Genomic DNA, 18082 nt, shown 5'->3' on the forward strand with positions numbered 1-18082 from the left:
GGATGTAATATCCTAACTGCCTTGTATCTTGTGTGTGTGTCCTATCTACAAATATGCACAGAGAAAGAGAGAGAGAAGGGAGGGGTCTTCAGAAAGCACCAAGGTCCCGAGGAGGTTTCCTGAAGGGTGACTCTGAGAGATGGGGGCGGGGTGGGAAGATGAGAGTCTGCCTAGCTCCCTTCCTTTGTAGACCTAAGAGCGATCAGTGATCCCTGACGTGATCACTGGTGTGGGAAGTGAGGGCCACCGGTGTCCTCCTGCCCTTGCAGTTCCCCAGGGCCGGGCTGGGCTGCCCCTGCAGGCTAGGAGAGAGCACCTGAGGTCACTGTGCCCACAGTCAAAGAGGATCCTTCCCCAGAAGGTGGCAGGGTCCATCAGGATGCCCTCGCCCAAAAGGAAGGGGGGGACTCCTTTGTTTCCTTGGGGAGTTGATGAACCCCCCAGTAGTTGCCAGTGTCATGGGTACCCAGTACCCATTGGCTAGTGGTGGTGTGACTGGGACATGGGGCATTTCCAGGGCAACAGGGCAGGCAGACAATGAGGCAGAAAGTGTTCAAAGGTATCTGTTTTTGTCTGACCTTTGCTGCTCACTTACTGTGTGACCTTGGACAAATTCCTTTCCATCTCTGGGCCTCAGTTCTTCACCTAGAAAACCAAGGGGTTTGACCAGATGATCACAAAGCGCCCTCCCAGCTCTGCCTCCAAGAATTCGTGAACATTAGAGCTTCTGGTCTGGTGGGTGGAGCCAGAGCCACTGACTCTGACCTGTCTGCCACCAGCAAGGATTCATTGGACCCCAGAGGTGGCAGGGCCATGGAGAGTACCTAGCACCACCACCCCACACCCACGCCAGGCCTGAGAAAGGCCCTTCTTGGGCTCCTGAGGGGTTGCGTGATGTCAAGCTGTGGCCATAGCTAGCATGAGCTGCTTGGCCCTAGGGCCCGAGTGTTACAGAAGGACAGAGCTTGTATTTGCTGAGGTGGGTGGGGAAGAGCTTGTGATGAGCCCTCCAGTACTCCACACCCGCTTTGGATGTCCTGAAGTTTACTTATACCCAAGCAAATATAGTGATTAGCAGGACAAGGGGATCTCTTGCTCCTTTCTATTCCTGTCCCCTACTTGTGAAAAGGGAGATGGCAAAATTTTATTGTATAAGTTGCATCTCAACCTGTTTCAGTCCAGCCCCTCCTGGGGTGGACGGAGCAACCATTTTCCATGGTGAAATTACCCAGTTCATGTGCCTGGCACTGTATCCCAGCCCTTCCCTTCTGAATCTCATGAAGACTCAACCCTAGGGACCCCTACTCCAGGTCAGAACCAAGTCAGCTTGGGGCAGTCACACACCCATGGCCAGTTCTGGGGTCCCAGCTGCATCCAGCCCCTCCCAGAACGTGCTGGGCAGTCTGTACCTCATTTGGGCAGCTGGAGAGTGAATGAGTTGTTGGAACAATGCATGGCAAGCATATGCTCTTCAGGGTTGTCTTCTGGAACCTCTGGGGCTGGTATAAGACCCTTTAGGATTTGGGGTGATCACTTGCCTACATATAGACCTCTTCCCCCATCCCTAACCCGGTCACACAAAAGCTTTGTCAGGCTGGTTTCTTGACCTCCTTCCACCTCAAAATCACACTCACCATTTTGGGTTTATCCCAGTGTTGAACTGAAATTTCTCCAGCTGCAAGAAGCATCATGGGCCCATTTAGCCTTTTATTTACTCTTTGGGCCCAGGGTTGCAGAAGGGCAGTGGTCAAGTTCATTTGAATTTGGCTTAACCATCCTTGGTTGACAACTTCTGCGCTTGGTGCTGAGCACTGGAGACACAGAGTTGGGTCAGTCCCAGCCCCTGTCCTCAGGAAGCTCATGATCAAGGGAAAGTTTTATGGGAAGTAGCGAGGGGGGCCATTGCATTCAGGGTTCCATGATGGCTGCTAGTCTGTATAGTGCCTTGATGTGAATTAGAAATGGTGTCACTTCCAGGTGGATTCAACCCACATTGGAATGCACAGCTTCTTGACTGGTCACAGGCTGGAGTTTAGCCCCACTTGCCCCTGGGCTGGGCGCCCTCCTGCACAGACATGCACTGCAGCCCAGTGGGACACTCAGGCTTGTTCCTGAGAGAAAGAACATCCAGATCATCTTTCCAAGTTTCTGGTTGGCTCCAGACCCCGCTTCTCCTGCAGCCCCCAAGCATGACTGAGTTCTTCTCTGCAGGGCCCCTCTCCATCTGGAGTCAGCCTGTCCAGGGGAACCCTTGGAGTGAAACTGGGGGTGGGGGAGCCCCACTGGGCTCCAGGCACCAGCCCACAGTACTAGCTCTCTCTGTCCACACATTTGGAGCCTGTGCTGACCATGCCTCTCCACACCGAGACTTTGCAGTGGGCCATGCGGGTGGCATGTAGATAGCAGTCTGGGCAGGAAGGGAGAGCATGGCCCGGGGTGAAAGTCTGCAGGCAGAGGGCCAGCTGGACTTCCTCAGCCTTCCAACCGAGAGAAGAGTTCAGTCCCCGTGAAGATAAGGACAGAGTTCTTTGGCTGGACTCCACGGGCCTTCTCAGTCTCAGAGCCCAGACAAACTGAGAGTGGGCTCACTTGGGGTCTTGGTTCAGCTGGGGGAGTGGCTGACAAGCTGGTCCCACATGGTGCAGTGAAGAGCACCCTGGCCTGCAAGTCCACGATGCCTCTCCGTGTTGGCTGTTACCACCCAGCTGAGGAGCTTGAGCAACTCATTCAACCTCTTGGGATTGGTTTCCCTAACTGTAAAATGAGATAGCCATCCCTTTCCCGCCCAACTCAAGGAACTTGTGAGGCCCAGAGGAGATGAAAATCAGCTCTGTAAGTTGCACAGGGCTGCCCAGGCTGTGGCCCTGCCGCTGCGGGGGAGTAGCCCAGGGTCACACAGGAAGTTTGCCGCTGGCTGAGCCCTCCCACCCATCTTCATCTCTTGCTCCCGTCTCACTTAGGCAGAGGTCAGCCAGGATGAGACGAGGCCAGTTTGGCTTTGGTGACCCAGCCGAGAGGGAAATTCAGATACTATTCAGGAATGCTGTGTCTCCAGGCAGTGGTCCCAGCAACCAAGACAGAGAGACTGAACATGGATTGTGTCAGTGATTAGGGGGGCGGGGGCACACCTTGGTGTCAGAGGCCAGGAAGCGTTGGATCTGATCCCAGGTTAGGGAGAGCCTCGTCCCCCAGGCCCAGGGGTGCTAACCCCCCACCCCCACTACCCCACTAGAGAACCCCAAGGGTGAAGTGGAATAGAAATTGCCTGCCCCTTCCCTTCAAAGTGTAAGACCCCCTCCAGGATCAATCAGAGCTGCCAATTGTCGCTTCTTGGTGACGCTTGAGGAGGGATTTGGGTCTGGGGAAAACCCAGGCCTCTTACGCTGAGATCTGAGCCCCAGCTGACGCATCCCCGGTGGTTTCAGCAGCCCACAAAGGCAGCTTCCCTCCTGCCAGCGACTGGGGGCTGGACATCCTCCACCCATCCCAGAGGAAGGCATTAGGCCCCAATCTTGAACTCTTACAGGGTCTCATGGACATAGGCCTATACCTGTTCTGGTTTTTAAAGTCAACAAGGACCAAAACAGACTCCCCCGACTCTCGTGCATAAGCCTGCATTGGGCCTGGCATTTTGCTTTCCTGGCCCAGGCAGCTCCATCACTTTTGTTCTCCTTCCAGGACTGGAATGGCCTACCCATGGGGCAGGATCCCCACCTCTACCACTCCCCTGCAGGCTCACTGCACAGTGGCTTCAGAGAGGCCAGTTGAAGGGGGAGCATCCTCCCCCCATCACTCTCTCCCAACTCTTCACCCCGAAAGGGAAGTCAAAGCACAGATCCCCAGGACCCATGACCCATAGACTCTGACACACTGGTTTTCAAACCAGGTGCTGTGGAACCCCTGGTGTGCCATAGAGCTTTGTCAGGGGCTGCTAAGGTGGGAGAATGGGGGTGGAGGCAAAGAATAGGTCTCCAGCCCTCCCCCCGCATTCCCACTTCCACCAGAACAACTCTGCTTTTATCTGTCAGGCCTATTGAGGTTTCACCTTTAAACTTTCTTTTGAAGAAAAACTTCTTCAAACCACCGTTCTGAGGTTTGATCTTAGACCAGCAAGCCCAGCTTCTATTCTTGCTTTTCCTGTTGGAATGACTCTAGCATTCCAATACAAAGTATCATTGTATTGGAACTTGGGTCACAGACCCAGCCCCAAGCATTTGCTTATTCACACACACGCGCACGCGCACACACACACGCGCGCTTGATGGTTTTGTAGCCCACCCCCACTGAAGCTCCGGCCTGGGTTTCATTTGGGCGGGGGCCTGGTGCTGTGAGGATGGGTCTTGGCCCTGATATTGGCCCAGGCATTGTGGGGGACCATGGAGGAAGCAAAGAGGCCCAGCCCCACCCCAGGACTTGTGTCTGTGCCCCAGTGTGACACCCCACTTCCCTGGCCCAGGCCCATGAGATGGCAGAGGGACAGCGTGGTGGGAAGGGAAACTAGAGTTAGGTTCCTCTTTATATACAGCCAGCTTTAGTAAAAGAAATGCTAAGGGAGGACTTTATGACAGAAGTCCCTCCTATGAAGGCAGGATTCCTCCAGAGACCCTTTAAGCAGCAAATTTCCCTAGAGCAATTCTAATAGGATTCCATTCCCACATCTGCGGTCAACTGAATGTATGGGCAACAGGCGGGTGTCTGAAGAGAGGCTGGTTCCCTACCTCCAGTCCCCCAAATTCTCTTCCTGCTGGTCTGCCCCTCTGCCCAGGTCCCTCACTGGGGCTGACTAAGAGGTGGGCACTTTGGGGAGACCTGGACCAGCCCTTGGCACAGCATCCTGCCTGGCCCGCACCCAGGGCATCCAGGTGGAAATGTGAGACTTGGGGCACAACAAGCCATGTGGCATGGGAGAAAGAGCGCCCAACGCTATTCTGTGTTCAGTCCAAGTGTGCCCTTGGGAACCTGACCTCAGTTTCCCCTTGTGTAAGATGGAGATAGTACCCGGCTCTGCCCACCTCAAAGGGATTACTGCAAGGGTCATGGGAGAGGTGGGTATGAAGGGGGGCTCACAAATTCGGGTTGTGGTCATGGCCTGCCCTGGAGATCCAGGAGCACTCGGGAGATGATGGTTGGATGGACCGTCTTCCTGGGACATCTCTGCTCAGTGTTAGGGTCTAGCCACAGATGCTGGGGGAGGGGGCTGCGTCTTCTTTTCCAATGGGAGCCAGCACTTAACCTGGTACTGTGTGTGGATCCTGGGTGTGAGGAGTGACAGGTGGCGGAGACTGGTCTCCAGGTCTGTGGCCCTTTTGTTAAGTGATTCTTTTGTGACACCCTTATTCCTGGGCCACCTGCCAGGTTTATCTGTTGTACCTGTGGCATTCCTTATTATGTCAGATAAGTTATTACAGTTTATTCAACTCTAACAGGACAAATGAAAAAAAGAACCATAAATAGGAGACCATTAAAGGTCTTTTATGACAGATGCCGGCTGTGCTTTTATTTCTGTCTCATAAGCCCATGGCAGGACATAGACCAGCAGAAGCTGTCCCTGCTGCCCTGGACTAGCTGGGTCAGGTGGTGGCCCCACCTCCAACCTGGCTGCTCACCCCCTCTCCTCCCCTCGCTGCCATTTACCAGCCTTTGGTCCTGGGGAAGTTGCCAAACCTCTGATCCCTCTCAGACGCCACTGGATCCCATGACCCCTGGTTTGCTCCTGGGGTGAAGCCATCCCATCTTCTCTTTGGCACCACTGACCACTTCAGCTGGAGTCCTGTCCCAGTCCCAGCCCTGGTTCTTACTCAGTTCTCATCTCCTGCTCTGCTGGCTCTCCCCGAAGTCACTTCAGTTTTCCATGACTTACCCTGTTCCAAAAGAATACATGGGAGGGGTGGGGATATAGGTGAGGAAGATTCAGAGTCCTAAATGACAGTGTATCATATTAACATGAAAGGAAGATGCTGCTGAATGTAAGATGGCTTTCCTAGAAAATCGGTCATATGTGTGAAACCATTTTTTTTTTTTACATTCCTGTAGAATACTGTGCAGCTTAGATCAGTGCATTGCCCTCCTGGTCAGCCAGAAGGTGGTCTCTTTCCTCTGATGCTCCCAGCCAGAGAAGGGTAATGGGCAGACACTGACATTTGAATCAGGAGACATGAGCTAGACTTTGATTCTGCCCTCCCACGTGGACTATATCATGTGTCAGTCCAAGTCCAGATAAACAGAGCCTATGCCAGTATATCAGTAGCAGGAATTTAATCAAAGAAACTGGTTATGAAAATGTTGCAAGAGTTGAAAGGGCAAATGGGATGTAAGGCAACCCAGGTACAATAGGAAATCACTACCATCTGTAGGGTGGAAGGACAAGGGAGAGGAGGTGGTGTTATGGAGCTTGGGACCAGGGAAGCCCAGTAGGGCTGTTGAGGGAGAGAGTAGCTGAAGAATCCAGACCGTAGAAGAAAAGCCTCTGCTCCTGGAATGCTTCCCAAAGCAAGAGGGTGGGGGAAATACTCTGATTTCTCCTTTCCTTCTGCCCTCCTAATGGCAGACTCGAATTAAAAGTTAATTTTCAAGGACTCCTGGGGAATGTAGTTTGCAATGGTGAATGCCCTGCAATACAGAGCAGGAGAAGGTCAGGGGATTAGATCTGAGACCAAATAGGCAAGTCACCAGTTCTTCCTTAATCTTCTCATCCAAAAAATAGAAATAATCCTATTGGCCTGGATACCACAATTTAGAAGGAGTACCCTGACACCTAAACAAGGCTCTAAACATGGAAGAGGTCTTTGCGGTTACCTCTTAGCTTTGAGCTTTTCTCCTGTCACTGTCTTCATGGTGTTCTGAGACTTCATTTGTCTTAGCTTTTAAAAATTTCAGCAAATCAAAATTGTGTAGGAGTTTCAAATTCTGGCCAAAACAGAGTAAGTCCACTACAGTCTATCTCTCCTACTGATTTCATAAAAACCCTGGACAAAAATACAAAACACAACTACCTAATGACTCTGAAAATTAAACAAAAGCAGGCAAATGGTCCTGGAAGTAAAAATTTGGAGAAGTAACCTTCATGGGGTAGATTTCCCTTTTATTTCTCTTTTCTCTTGTGGATTTGTGCTGCGATTAGAACCACCCACCACCCAACAGACAACTTTGGGTCTGAAACTAAATCAGTTGGTAACCTCTTGAAAAAACGATGACAACAACTACAAAATCAACGTTCTATCAAGGATTATAACAGGACCCAGGGTCTATACAACATAACATTCACAGTGTCCAGGACACAATCTAAAATAACTCACAAAGAACCAGAAGAAGAGGATGATCAATGAGGATGCATGATCAGTATACAAAAATCAATTATACTTCTGTATCAAACAACTGGATCTTGAAATTTAAAAGACAATGCCAAATAAAAAGATAATACCACCTACAAAGCACCAAAATGGAAATATACTTAGGTATAAATAGCAAAATCTGTGCATAATCTCTATGTACATCTCTAAAGCACAAAATACTGATGAAAGAAATCAAAGAAGACCTAAACAAATTGAGACATGTGCTATGTTCATGGATTGGAAGATTCAATATTGAATATGGATTCAATATGGATTAGAAGATGTCAATTCTCTACAAACTATAGATTCAGTGCAGTCCAAATCAAGATCTCTGCAGGATTTTTTCTTTTCTTTTGTATGTGTAGACAAGCTGATCCTAAACAGTATATGGAAAGGTAAAGGAACTAGAATAGCCAAGCGATTTTTAAAAGGAAGAACAACATTGGAGTTGCCTACTAACTGATCTCAAGACTTACTATGAAGCTACTGTAATGAAGACAGTGTGGTAGTGGTGAAAGAATAGACACCCATATCAATGGAATGAGCTCCAGAATCCAGAAATAGACCTGTATATAACAACTGATTTTCCAAAAAGGTGCAAAGGCTATCCAATTGTTCTTCCCAATAAATAGTGCTGGCGAGGGTGTGGAGGACCTGGAACACGCACATACTGCTGGTGGGCATACCAAATGGTACAGACACTTTGGAAAACAGTTTGGCAGTGTCTTATAAGTTTAAAGATACTTACTATAAGACTTAGAAGTTCCACTCCCAAAATAAATGAAAAGTTATGTCCCCACAAAAACCTGTATGTGAACGTTAATAATGGATGCATTCATAACTCAAAAACTGGAAACAACCCAAATGCTCTTCAACTAGTGTGAATGGATAAACTATTGTACAGCCATACAATGGAATACTACTCAGCAATAAAAATGAACAAACTAGTGGTACCTACAACAAGAAGGATGAATCTCAAATGCCTCATGCTAAGTGAAAGAAGCTAGACTTAAAAGGATAAATACATATGCATCTATTTATAGGACATTCTGGAAAAGGCAAAACTATGGGGATGGAAAACAGACCACTAGTTGCCAGTGGCTGGAGTTGAGGAAGGGTTGGCTACAGAGGGGCAGCAGGAGGTATTTTGGGGGGTGATGGAACTCTTTCATATCTTGATTGTCAAAATAAAACTGTATGCCAAAAAAGAGTGGGTTTTTACTCTATGCAAATATGTATCCCAATAAAAAGCAAAAAAAGAAAAAAAGGTAAAAAAGAAACTAAACAATCTATAGCTCACACACTGCAAACTATTTACTGGGCATGTACCATTTGCTGGGGCTTATGCTGGGCCTTGAAGACACAAATATTAATAAGACAATCCCTTCCTTCAAGGAGCTCACGAATTCACAGGAATATAAGGCATGATGAAAAAGATTTGGACTTCATGTTGAGGGATATTGGAGATGGGGGCTGACACATACTCATGGCGTGCCATGGGAGCACTAAAGAGGGGCGGGTGGGATAGGAAATAAGGCAAGCTTCCTAGAAAGGGGATTGCTTCAACTGAGTTTTGAAGGACGAGAAGCCGTTAATCAGGTGAGGAGAGGCTATGGGCATTCCAGATAGAAGGGGTGGCCCATGGGAAGCCCCAGGTGGTGAGACAACCTGGGACCTTCAAGGAATTGTAAGGACTTCGGTTTGGCTAGAATGAAGGGAACCAGAAGAGCTAACAGGAGATGGGAGCAGACCATAGCCATGGGGAGGAAGGTTAAATATGATCAGTCCAAAGAGCTTTTTATCCAGAAGACGGTGGGACAGGTTTTAAGCAGGGCAGTGAGATGGATCAGCTTCATGCACTTTTAGGATCACTCTGGCTGCACGGCAGAGGGTGGACCAGAGGGAAAGGCTGGAGGCAAAGGGATCAAGAAGGAAGCTGGGACAGGGATCCAGCTGAGAGATGTAGAAGTTGGGACCAGGTGGGGAAGCAGAAGAAGGATTGATTGGAGAGGTATTTAGGGGTAGAATGGTCATAACTGGCCTCCTACTCAATATTTGAATATTCAGTCTCAGAACCTTTGCACTCGCTGTTTCTTCTGCCTGGATTGATCTTTCCTAGGCGGTTTGCAGAGCTCCTTCCTTCCCATTCTTCAGGGTAAGCCACCTTCTCAGAGGAGCCTGCCTGACTACCCCATTCAAAGGACAACCTTTCCCATCACTCTTACAACACTCTGTTTATTTCCCTCATAAGAGGTATCTTACTTGTTTATTTACTTGTTCTTGGTACAAGCACATGGGCTCTGAGTTCTAACCCCAACTTGACCCCTTTATTAGCAGTGAGCAAATTATTCATTTTTGTCTTAGTTTGTTCGTTTGTAAAGTAGGAATAATAACACCTACTTCATAGAATTGTCATGAGGCTAAAATCGGTTAATATATGTAAAGTGCCTAGAACAGCTGCCAGCTTCTTCCTAGCATAGCGCTTGGCGCATAGTAGGCACTTTATAAAATATTTGCTGAATGGATTTGACTAAATGAAAGAAGGAACATTCCCATGTTCACCAGCAGATGGCGCATGTATGAAAAAAAGTTAAAACTGGTTCCACTCTCACAAATTGGCCAATAGATGTCACTATAGCTCCCTGGGTCAAGGAACCAAGGCTGAGGCAGGCTGAGCCAGCGGCAGATGTTGCCCAGATAGGACGCTGGACAAGAATCCCAAATGGAGGGCCAGAAAGCTATAATTGTATTAAAAAGTCAAAGTCTAAAAGCTAAAGCTAAATTATGTCTTACATGATTACATATTCTAAAGCTGCTTTTTCTTTCTGTTCTCTCACTTTACTGAATAGTAACAAGGAGCTGACCATGCAGGCATCTTCTATAACTGCAGCCTCAGTTCAACAAGGTGAGAGGTTGTGGGACTTAAAGGGAGTGGGCATCAGACATGCAGCAGAGGGAGGCCACGAGCCCTGCGTGATGCCTCTTCCTCTGTGCTTTGGACTTCTGTGCGGTGCGGTGCTCAGAAATCTCTGTGCACCAGGGTCAGGCACCCAAAAGGGAACTGGGCCCAGCCCCTGCAGCGAGTGTCTGGTCTGGTGCAGACAATGGGCCAGAAAACAAATCAGTCCAAATGAAGGTCTTGGTGGGGGCTCCTGAGACAGGAGGAAGAGGGTGAGGTCAGGAAAGCAGAGGGGACCATTGAGCTGTCCTGCTGCTCTCTGTTGGGGGTAAGGCATCCCAGGCAGAGGGTACTGTGTGAGCAAAGGTATGGGGCCTGGAATAGCTAGCTGGGCTCTGTTACTAAAATCTGAGTAGTCTGGTGTGGCTAGAGAATAGCATTCAGGAAGTTGTTTAGCATGGCTGGAGGACAGGGGCAAGGACAGGGAGTGTATTAGTTATCTAGAGCTGGAAGACTAGCTAGTCTAGCAGTCTGGCACTTTTTCTTTTCCTCTCCAAGTCTTGTCAAAAGTCATTGTAGGGCTTCCCTGGTGGCGCAGTGGTTGAGAGTCTGCCCGCCGATGCAGGGGACATGGGTTCGTGCTCCGGTCCAGGAGGATCCCACATGCCGCAGAGCGGCTGGGCCCGTGAGCCATGGCCGCTGAGCCTGCGCATCCGGAGCCTGTGCTCCACGACGGGAGAGGCCACAACAGTGAGAGGCCTGCGTACGGAAAAAAAAAAAAAAAAAAGTCATTGTAGCCCAGGGCCCAACAGCCTGGTACAGTCCTAGTTTACTCTTGTCCCAGTGTAATTATTAATAGAGGTCCCTTTCACACTCCAAAGTTTCCTAGTTTGGATGGTCACCTTAGTTTGGAGCCCCCATGCCTTCATTATCACAGTGGCCCCATCTTTACTGAGCACAGGAGCCGGGTATGGTCCATCTCAGCAGGTGCTCGGCAGAGAGGAGAGGCTCAGGAAGGATGAGTTTCATGCAGGGGGACCTCAGAGCCTGCGGGTCCAGAACAAGCCCCTTTCTCCTCTCGGAGAGGGGTAGAGATGCCCCTTCCCTTGAGAAGGAGCCCGCATCAGAGTTTCTGCCTGCAAGAGGCTGGAGCAGGTTTCTAAGGCCTCCTGGAAGCTGCTGATGGAGGCTGAAGAGAGCTCTCCACCCCTTCCTTGCTGGCTTTTTGCTTATCTCCAGGTCACCACAGGCCTGGCCGCAGGAGGCAATGACCACGGGGTGGAGATACAGAGTTTGGATCTGGGGCAGCACTGCCAGATACTCAGACCCAGAGCAGGGCAGGGATGGCCCCAGGGGGCACCCTGAGCTCTGGATCGGCTCTGCTCCTGACATCCTGGGTGGCCTGGATGGGCTCCTGCACTCGCTGGGCCGCAACTTCCCCACCAGTACACTGAAGGGTTAGTCGAGGGGGTCTCCATGGGACTGGCCATCCCCGGGCAAATCGCTGTGAGGCAGGGCTGAGGGAAGAGGGTGGAGGTGGAGAGGGAGGGGTGGGGGGCAAAGGCGGGGACTCTGAAGGCAGCCAAGTTCATTACCACAGGAATATTAACTGCCCCTGTCACTTCTACCAGTCCGGGAAAGGCCATGCCCGTAAATTAGGGCCGTGAGTCTGCCAGGCAGAGACTTAATGAAGAAGGAGATGGACTTCAGTGAGAGCAGGCAGTGCCTCTGGAGGTCACAAGTCCAGCCCTGGCCTGACAGAAGGAACCTGGAGCCAGGGAGGGGCAGGGGGTGTCCACAGTCGGGGTCGGACTGAACCAGAAAGGCATGAGCCGGCTCTGCTGTGTTCACTGCTGAATCCCCAGCACCCAGCACACAGTAGGGCCTAACCAATGTTTCCGACTAACTAGGGTCCAGGCGACGTGGCAAGTCATGCTGAGCTCAGACTGAAACCCAGTCCTCTGGACTCCAGCTGGGCCCTCACTTATTCCCACGCCAGACCTGAGGGGCCTGGGTAGGAAAGGGGTCACAGAAGTAAAAGCCTTCTCAAGGAGATGGTGATCGTGGCTTCCCTTTGTGTTTGAGAGGAAATTTCAGTTTTTACAGGGTCACAGAACCCCAGGAAGGCTGACGTGTTTCTTGGTGCAGAGCTGCCTTGATATGTATCACATTTCTGACAGTCACACACCTTTTCTCTCCTTCTCTACCTGCTCTCTATCCCACCTGCTCTTTAAGGGCACATCCTGGATGGAGCTTTCCCCCCTAGCACTTAGCCTCTGCAGTCACCTGCCCATCTCAAACTTCCAGCAGCATTCACAGAATCTGATTAGAGGGGGAGGTTAACTGTTCGGTGGGTCCCTGGCACTGCTGAGAGAGGGTCTGCAGTGAGTGGGTGATGTCAAGGTGTCAGGGGAGGGCCAGCCAGACCCCTCCATCTCACCTTTTCCTGCAAGACCTCTTTGTGGCCCCTTCTCTTACCCCCCTGACCCTCTGGCTTCCCATGGGCACGGCTTAGCTGACTCCTCTCTCTGTCTCCTGTGCCCAGCATGAGGCCTGGCACAAAAAGGATGGGCAGAAGGAAGGAACAAGTAAGAGAACCACGCAGTTCTCCTGGCCCACATAGCATACCTTCCCACTTCCCTGACTTCTCCTCTGAGGGCAGAAGTCCCTCTAGTTCCTCCCAGTGGAGAATGAAGGGAACGCAGAACCATCTTACCCACACACATCATCCTAGCTACCCCCAGCCATTAATGATCTTCTTGAATTATCAGACTAACAGATCTTCCTGCATCTAGACCTTTGTACAAGCTGATACTTCTGATCTTTCTCTGTCCTGCAAACTCCTACTCATCCCTCAAAACCCTGCTTAAATGTGACTTTAAGAAATTTCCCTAGGCTGGGTACAGGGGCCCTTACTCTGAGTTCTCATGGTTTCCTGGGACTTCTTTTCTCTAGAACTTGACTGAATAGAATTTCTCCTCTAGGGCATTAGCTTTTCTAGAACTGGCAAAGTTGTATTTAGTAGAGACTAAGAAAATGGCTGGATTTGCAGAGGAGGCTGGGGCCCTGGGGCCCTGCTGATAGGTCCATAAAGCCAAAGGCCACTGACAGGCTACAAGAAGGGAAGCTGCTCAGAGACAACATTTAATGGGAGTCAGTGAATGGCACTAAGGTTAAATGTCAGTTGGCATACATTAGGTACTCAGTTAGTTGATTTTTGACAACTATTGATTTGATATTTAGCTTAGCATCAGCTCTCATCTAAAACCCTCAAAGATTTTTGCTGACAGTGTACCACAGCTAGAAGCATGTTTTATTTGCCAGGACTTACTATAGTCTTAGGCTACATTACATTATGTCTTTGGAACTGGGCGGCGGGGGCAGGGGGTGGGGTGGGGTGGGTTGGTGGGCAGGGTGACCTGTTAGAGACACAGTTCTCTAACCTGTGTTAGAGAGAACATCACCATTTTCCCCTACGGGACTGGCAAAGCACCCTTTGAAGGTCACTGATGGATGGGAATGCTTCAAGAGAATTTAACCCCTTCTCACGAGGAATGACTGGGAGAAGGGGTAGGGAATTTGTTGGGAGAAGATGAGGAGGCTCGTGCCCTGCCAACCACTCTGTGAAGAGCTGTCCTGGGGTGAGGTGTGCTCCTGGCCTCAGGGCAAAGTTGGGACTGTCAGGGAGTTCCAGGCAGATTTCTCTGGCACTGAAAGGGATGCTCCCAGGAGGGGAGGGAGTAAGCTCCTCGAGAGAGGGTGCTCCTCCTTGACACAGTTTATGAGACTTCCTGCGTTACCTCTGAGGTTCCTTTCAATGTTTAGAAGACACAAATTCTAGAATTAGGGCTCCCCTGGTGGCGCAGTGGTTGAGAGCCCGCCTGCCGATGTAGGGGACACGGCTTCGTGCCCCGGTCCGGGAAGGTCCCACATGCCGCGGAGTGGCTGGGCCCGTGAGCCATGGCCGCTGAGCCTGCGCATCCGGAGCCTGTGCTCCGCAACGGGAGAGGCCACAACAGTGAGAGGCCTCTCACTGCTCTGAGACCCTGAATGTAAAATAATCCAGCCTGGGGACCTTGAGGTAGGAGACAGCCTCTTATCCTGGCCCTACTGGCCAAGAACCCACCTGTCTCCTTGTCCCACATATCTCAAGGGGCTATTTTATCCACATCTATTAGCTATCTAAAATAGCTAGGCTATTTTATCCTAGCCCACTGCTAGGCTACCTCTCTTCTCAGCCTCTCACATCTCCAAGGTGCAGGTCTTAACCCTCTAGCCAGGAGAGCGTGGCATGACACAGGACATAAGGGAGTACCAGGTAGTTCAACAGAGGGGATGATGCCAAAGCAGCAGATAATGATTCCTCCTCTTTTCTGTCTGAATTAACTGCCTCTGATTCTCTGCAGCTGGATTTTTTCCCTGATAGCCTCGTCTGGTGCTAGTGTTTGTCAGTCCAACTACATCTCCCCCCGTGACCCTCCGCCCCACCTCAGTGATGAGGAACCGAAGGGTAAGAGGATGTAGAGGAAGTGCAGGACCCTACCCTGGCTGCGGATAACACTGTCTCAGCATAAAAAGCGAACTGGTTTGGAGAGTAATGCCATCCCAATGGGAAGTCCCTCCATGTGTGTAGCCTCAAGCTTACTATGTACAGTCAGAGCCCTTTTCTTCTCCCACAGTCCGGGAGAAGACATCAAGAGTCACTGCTTCACCTCAGGAAGGTCTAAACTGCTCTAAGTGTCCCCTCCCACCCCCTTTAATGACCCAAGGTCAGCAGGAATGACATGGCACCGTTTACAAGAGCAGAGTATCTGAGATTATTGCAGACTTTATAGAAAACTGCCCAAGGGAGATCCAGATTTCCAGGGTGGGGTGGGAAGGCAGGCCTCAAGGCAATATGTTGAAGGAGGGTGACTTCCTGTGTGCAGAGGCAGCACAGGCCAGCCATTCTGCCTGACCCAGGGGGTGGGAGTCCGGGAGAGGCGGGCCCCTCCCACTCACCAGTTGTGCTTTGGGATCATACAGAAGGCAGGGCGCTGAGGCTCTGACCCTGGACCGGAGGGTTTTTCCCTTCCTCTTCCAGAAGGCATACGGGGGGACAGGGGTGGGGAGGTGGCAGAGAGGACTCTCCAAGGGAGAAGAGTCACATGGGTGGGAAAGAGCATGTGGCCAGCAGCTCCCAGCCCTTCAGAGCCCTTCACCCACCCCTCTCTGTGGCACAATGGTCAGGTGACCCTGGTTGTGAGGCCAGACCATCTACTTTGCACCCCCAGGACTCTCTCCTCCAGGATCTCCCATGGGGATCTGCTAGTATGGCTGCGGGGTGCTTCGCATCTGCGCCTGTTTTGCAGGGTTTTGCAGGGCTAGAGAGCTCATCCTAAGAGGAGAGGGGGCTGAGCATATCCCAGGGATGGATTCCTCACTGGACCCTGAGCCAGTGAGTGGCAGTGTGGGTACTGAGTGCAAGCGATGGATGTAGGAGGAATTGAGAGCCTAAGACTTGGGCAGGGGGAAGAAACTCAGATCGGGGTGAAGAGCTGAGAGTTTGAGATTGGGGACAAGGACTGAGTATTAGGGTATCAGAGCCAAAAGGGGGAAAGGCTGAGGATCAGCTCCACGCTAAGGCTATAAAGGGGTGTGCCTGTCCCTCGGATGGGAGAGATAGAGCTGAACCCCAAGCCTGGGCCAAGAAAGGGAGGGGCCTGAGCAAGAGCTGGGGTGGTGGGTGGTATGAAATACATCCTCAGATTGGGGGAGGGTGCCCAGCCCTCAGACTCCCGGGATGTAGGTCTCTATGCAGGATGGAGAGTTAAGAGCTCCCAAACGAGAAAAAAGGCTCAAAGTCCCCAGAAACCTCCTGGTGGGGTTGCTCTGCTTCTGAGACCAGAATGGGATGTGAGGGTCCCCGAGCCCTCGAAGGGAGCTGAGGGCTGCAAGCTGGAATGTAGTCTAGGGGGATGTTTCCTGCTGAGAGGTCTGGGTTCAAAGCACAGGGTAGTGGAAGCAGTCCCAGGGCCTTTGGATTGAAGGACAGGGTCTCTGGGTGAGTGCTGAAAGGGGGAGGGGGCTTCTGGTGGTTCAGGAGGGCTGTCAGAGCTTGGGATGGGTGGACGGGGTTTCTGGAATCAGAAAAGGGTGTCTCTGGGTCTTTGATGGTGACAGCTCTCAGAGGCTGGGGAGGGCGGTACAGCTTGGGGCCTCCAGGTGGGGGAGATGCCATAATCCAAAGGTCTCAGATCGGTCAGGGGTAGGTCTCAGAGCCCCAAGCTCGCAGGTGTCTCATACCCACGGCCTCGGGACAGGTCATCAGCTGGCAGGGGTAGCCCCCAAGTCCCAACAAGCGAAGCTCAGAGGCCCGAACCGGGGGAAGTGGCCCCAGAACCGGCGGGGGCGGCCGAGGCGGGCGCGCGGCGCGGGTCTGCGTCCTGCTCGTAGCGGTAGTGGTAGCCCTCCATCTGGTCCCGGCACGCCTCGCGCAAGTTGCGCATCCAGCGCTGGATGCCACGGCGGTTTAGGTAGAGCACCATTAGGAAGATGAGGCCGATGAGCGCCAGAACCAGCCCGAAGAAGACGTAGGAGGCTTCCAGCTCCGGGCCGGCAAGTTCCACTTCTTCCCCGCGACCGTCGGCGTCGCCTTCGGCGCAGCGCAGCACCGCCTCGTCCAGGTCCAGGAAAGGCCGGTCGTACAGCGCCCGCGGGGAGGCGCAGCGCAGGCGCCGCGCGTCGGGTACGCGCTCCGTGGCGTTGCGCAGCCAGGCCAGCAGGGGGCGCGCAGCGCAGCCGCAACGCAGGGGGTTGTCGGCGAGCAGCAGGCGCGGCGCGGGGAGGCCGCCATCGCGCTCGAGCGCGCGCAGCTCGTCGGGGTCCAGGCCGGCCAGCGCGTTGATGCGCGCGTCCAGCTGCTCCAGGCGCGGCCGGCGCAGCGCGGCGGACGGCAAGCGGCTAAGCGCGTTGCCCGACAGGCCCAGGAGGCGCAGCTCGTCGAGCGGGGCGAGCGCGGCGTCCAGCGCGGCCAGCAGCGCGGGGCCGCCCCGTGCCAGCGCGTGGTTGAGCTGCAGGGAGCGCAGCGCGGGCAGCCCGCGGAAGGCGTCGCCACCCAGGGCGCGCAGCGGGTTGTGGCTCAGGTCGAGCGCCGCCAGGCTGGGCAGCCCGTCGAAGGCGCCGTCCTCCACCATCTCGATGTTGTTGTGCGTGAGGCGCAGAGCGGTCAGGAGCGGCAGGCGCACGCCGCCCGCCGCCTCCGCCTCTGCCTCCTCCCCGTCCGCGTCCCCGCCGGCGAAGGCGGCCGCGCGCAGCACAGTCAGGTTGGCGCCCACGATGGTGAGGTTGCGCGCGTCGGGTGGCACGTCCCGCGGCGGCTGCCGGAGCTCGGCGCCCGACGCGCAGCGCAACATCAGCTTAGGGCCGCCGAAGCAGTAGCACTGGAAGGGACAGGGCGCGGCGAGTCGGCTCAGCGCCGCCGCCAGGAGCAGCAGCCCCGGCAGCAGCGGGCCCCTGTGCTGCGGCTGTCCCGCGCGCGGGGCCATCACGGCTGCCCCCGCATCCAGCGCCCGGGCCGCCGCGCTCACCAGTGAGTTCGGAGACCCGTGGGGGCGGGGAGGGGGGCGGGTGGGGCAAGTCTTCGATCGGGAGCGCCCGGCGGTTGTGGTCGGTCCTTCCGCTGGCTCTATAGTCCGAGGAGCCTTCACTTTCCTGGCTGGGGCGAGAGGGGTCAGGCGGGGAGCGGAGCCCCCCGCCCCCGGTGCCCTCTTCGCCCTGCGCACCGGCCTCCGACTTCCGCGGCCGTTCTGGGCTCGGAGCCGAGTGGGCAGGGTTTGCCTCCCCCCTCCCCGCCTCCCGGCCTCCTCCTCCG

At 53.0% G+C, this 18082-nt stretch overlaps 1 protein-coding gene across 1 annotated transcript; it reads right to left on the reverse strand.

Annotated features, from left to right (window-relative positions):
* Positions 1-16577: 16577 nt before the first annotated feature.
* On the reverse strand, positions 16578-17756 carry TPBGL (trophoblast glycoprotein like). Its single transcript, XM_060102923.1, has one exon. It carries the CDS (start codon positions 17754-17756, stop codon positions 16578-16580), a length of 1179 nt encoding a protein of 392 aa, XP_059958906.1.
* Positions 17757-18082: the final 326 nt, after the last annotated feature.

The sequence above is a fragment of the Mesoplodon densirostris genome, chromosome 7, assembly GCF_025265405.1.
Source record: "Mesoplodon densirostris isolate mMesDen1 chromosome 7, mMesDen1 primary haplotype, whole genome shotgun sequence".
Lineage (NCBI taxonomy): Eukaryota > Metazoa > Chordata > Mammalia > Artiodactyla > Ziphiidae > Mesoplodon > Mesoplodon densirostris.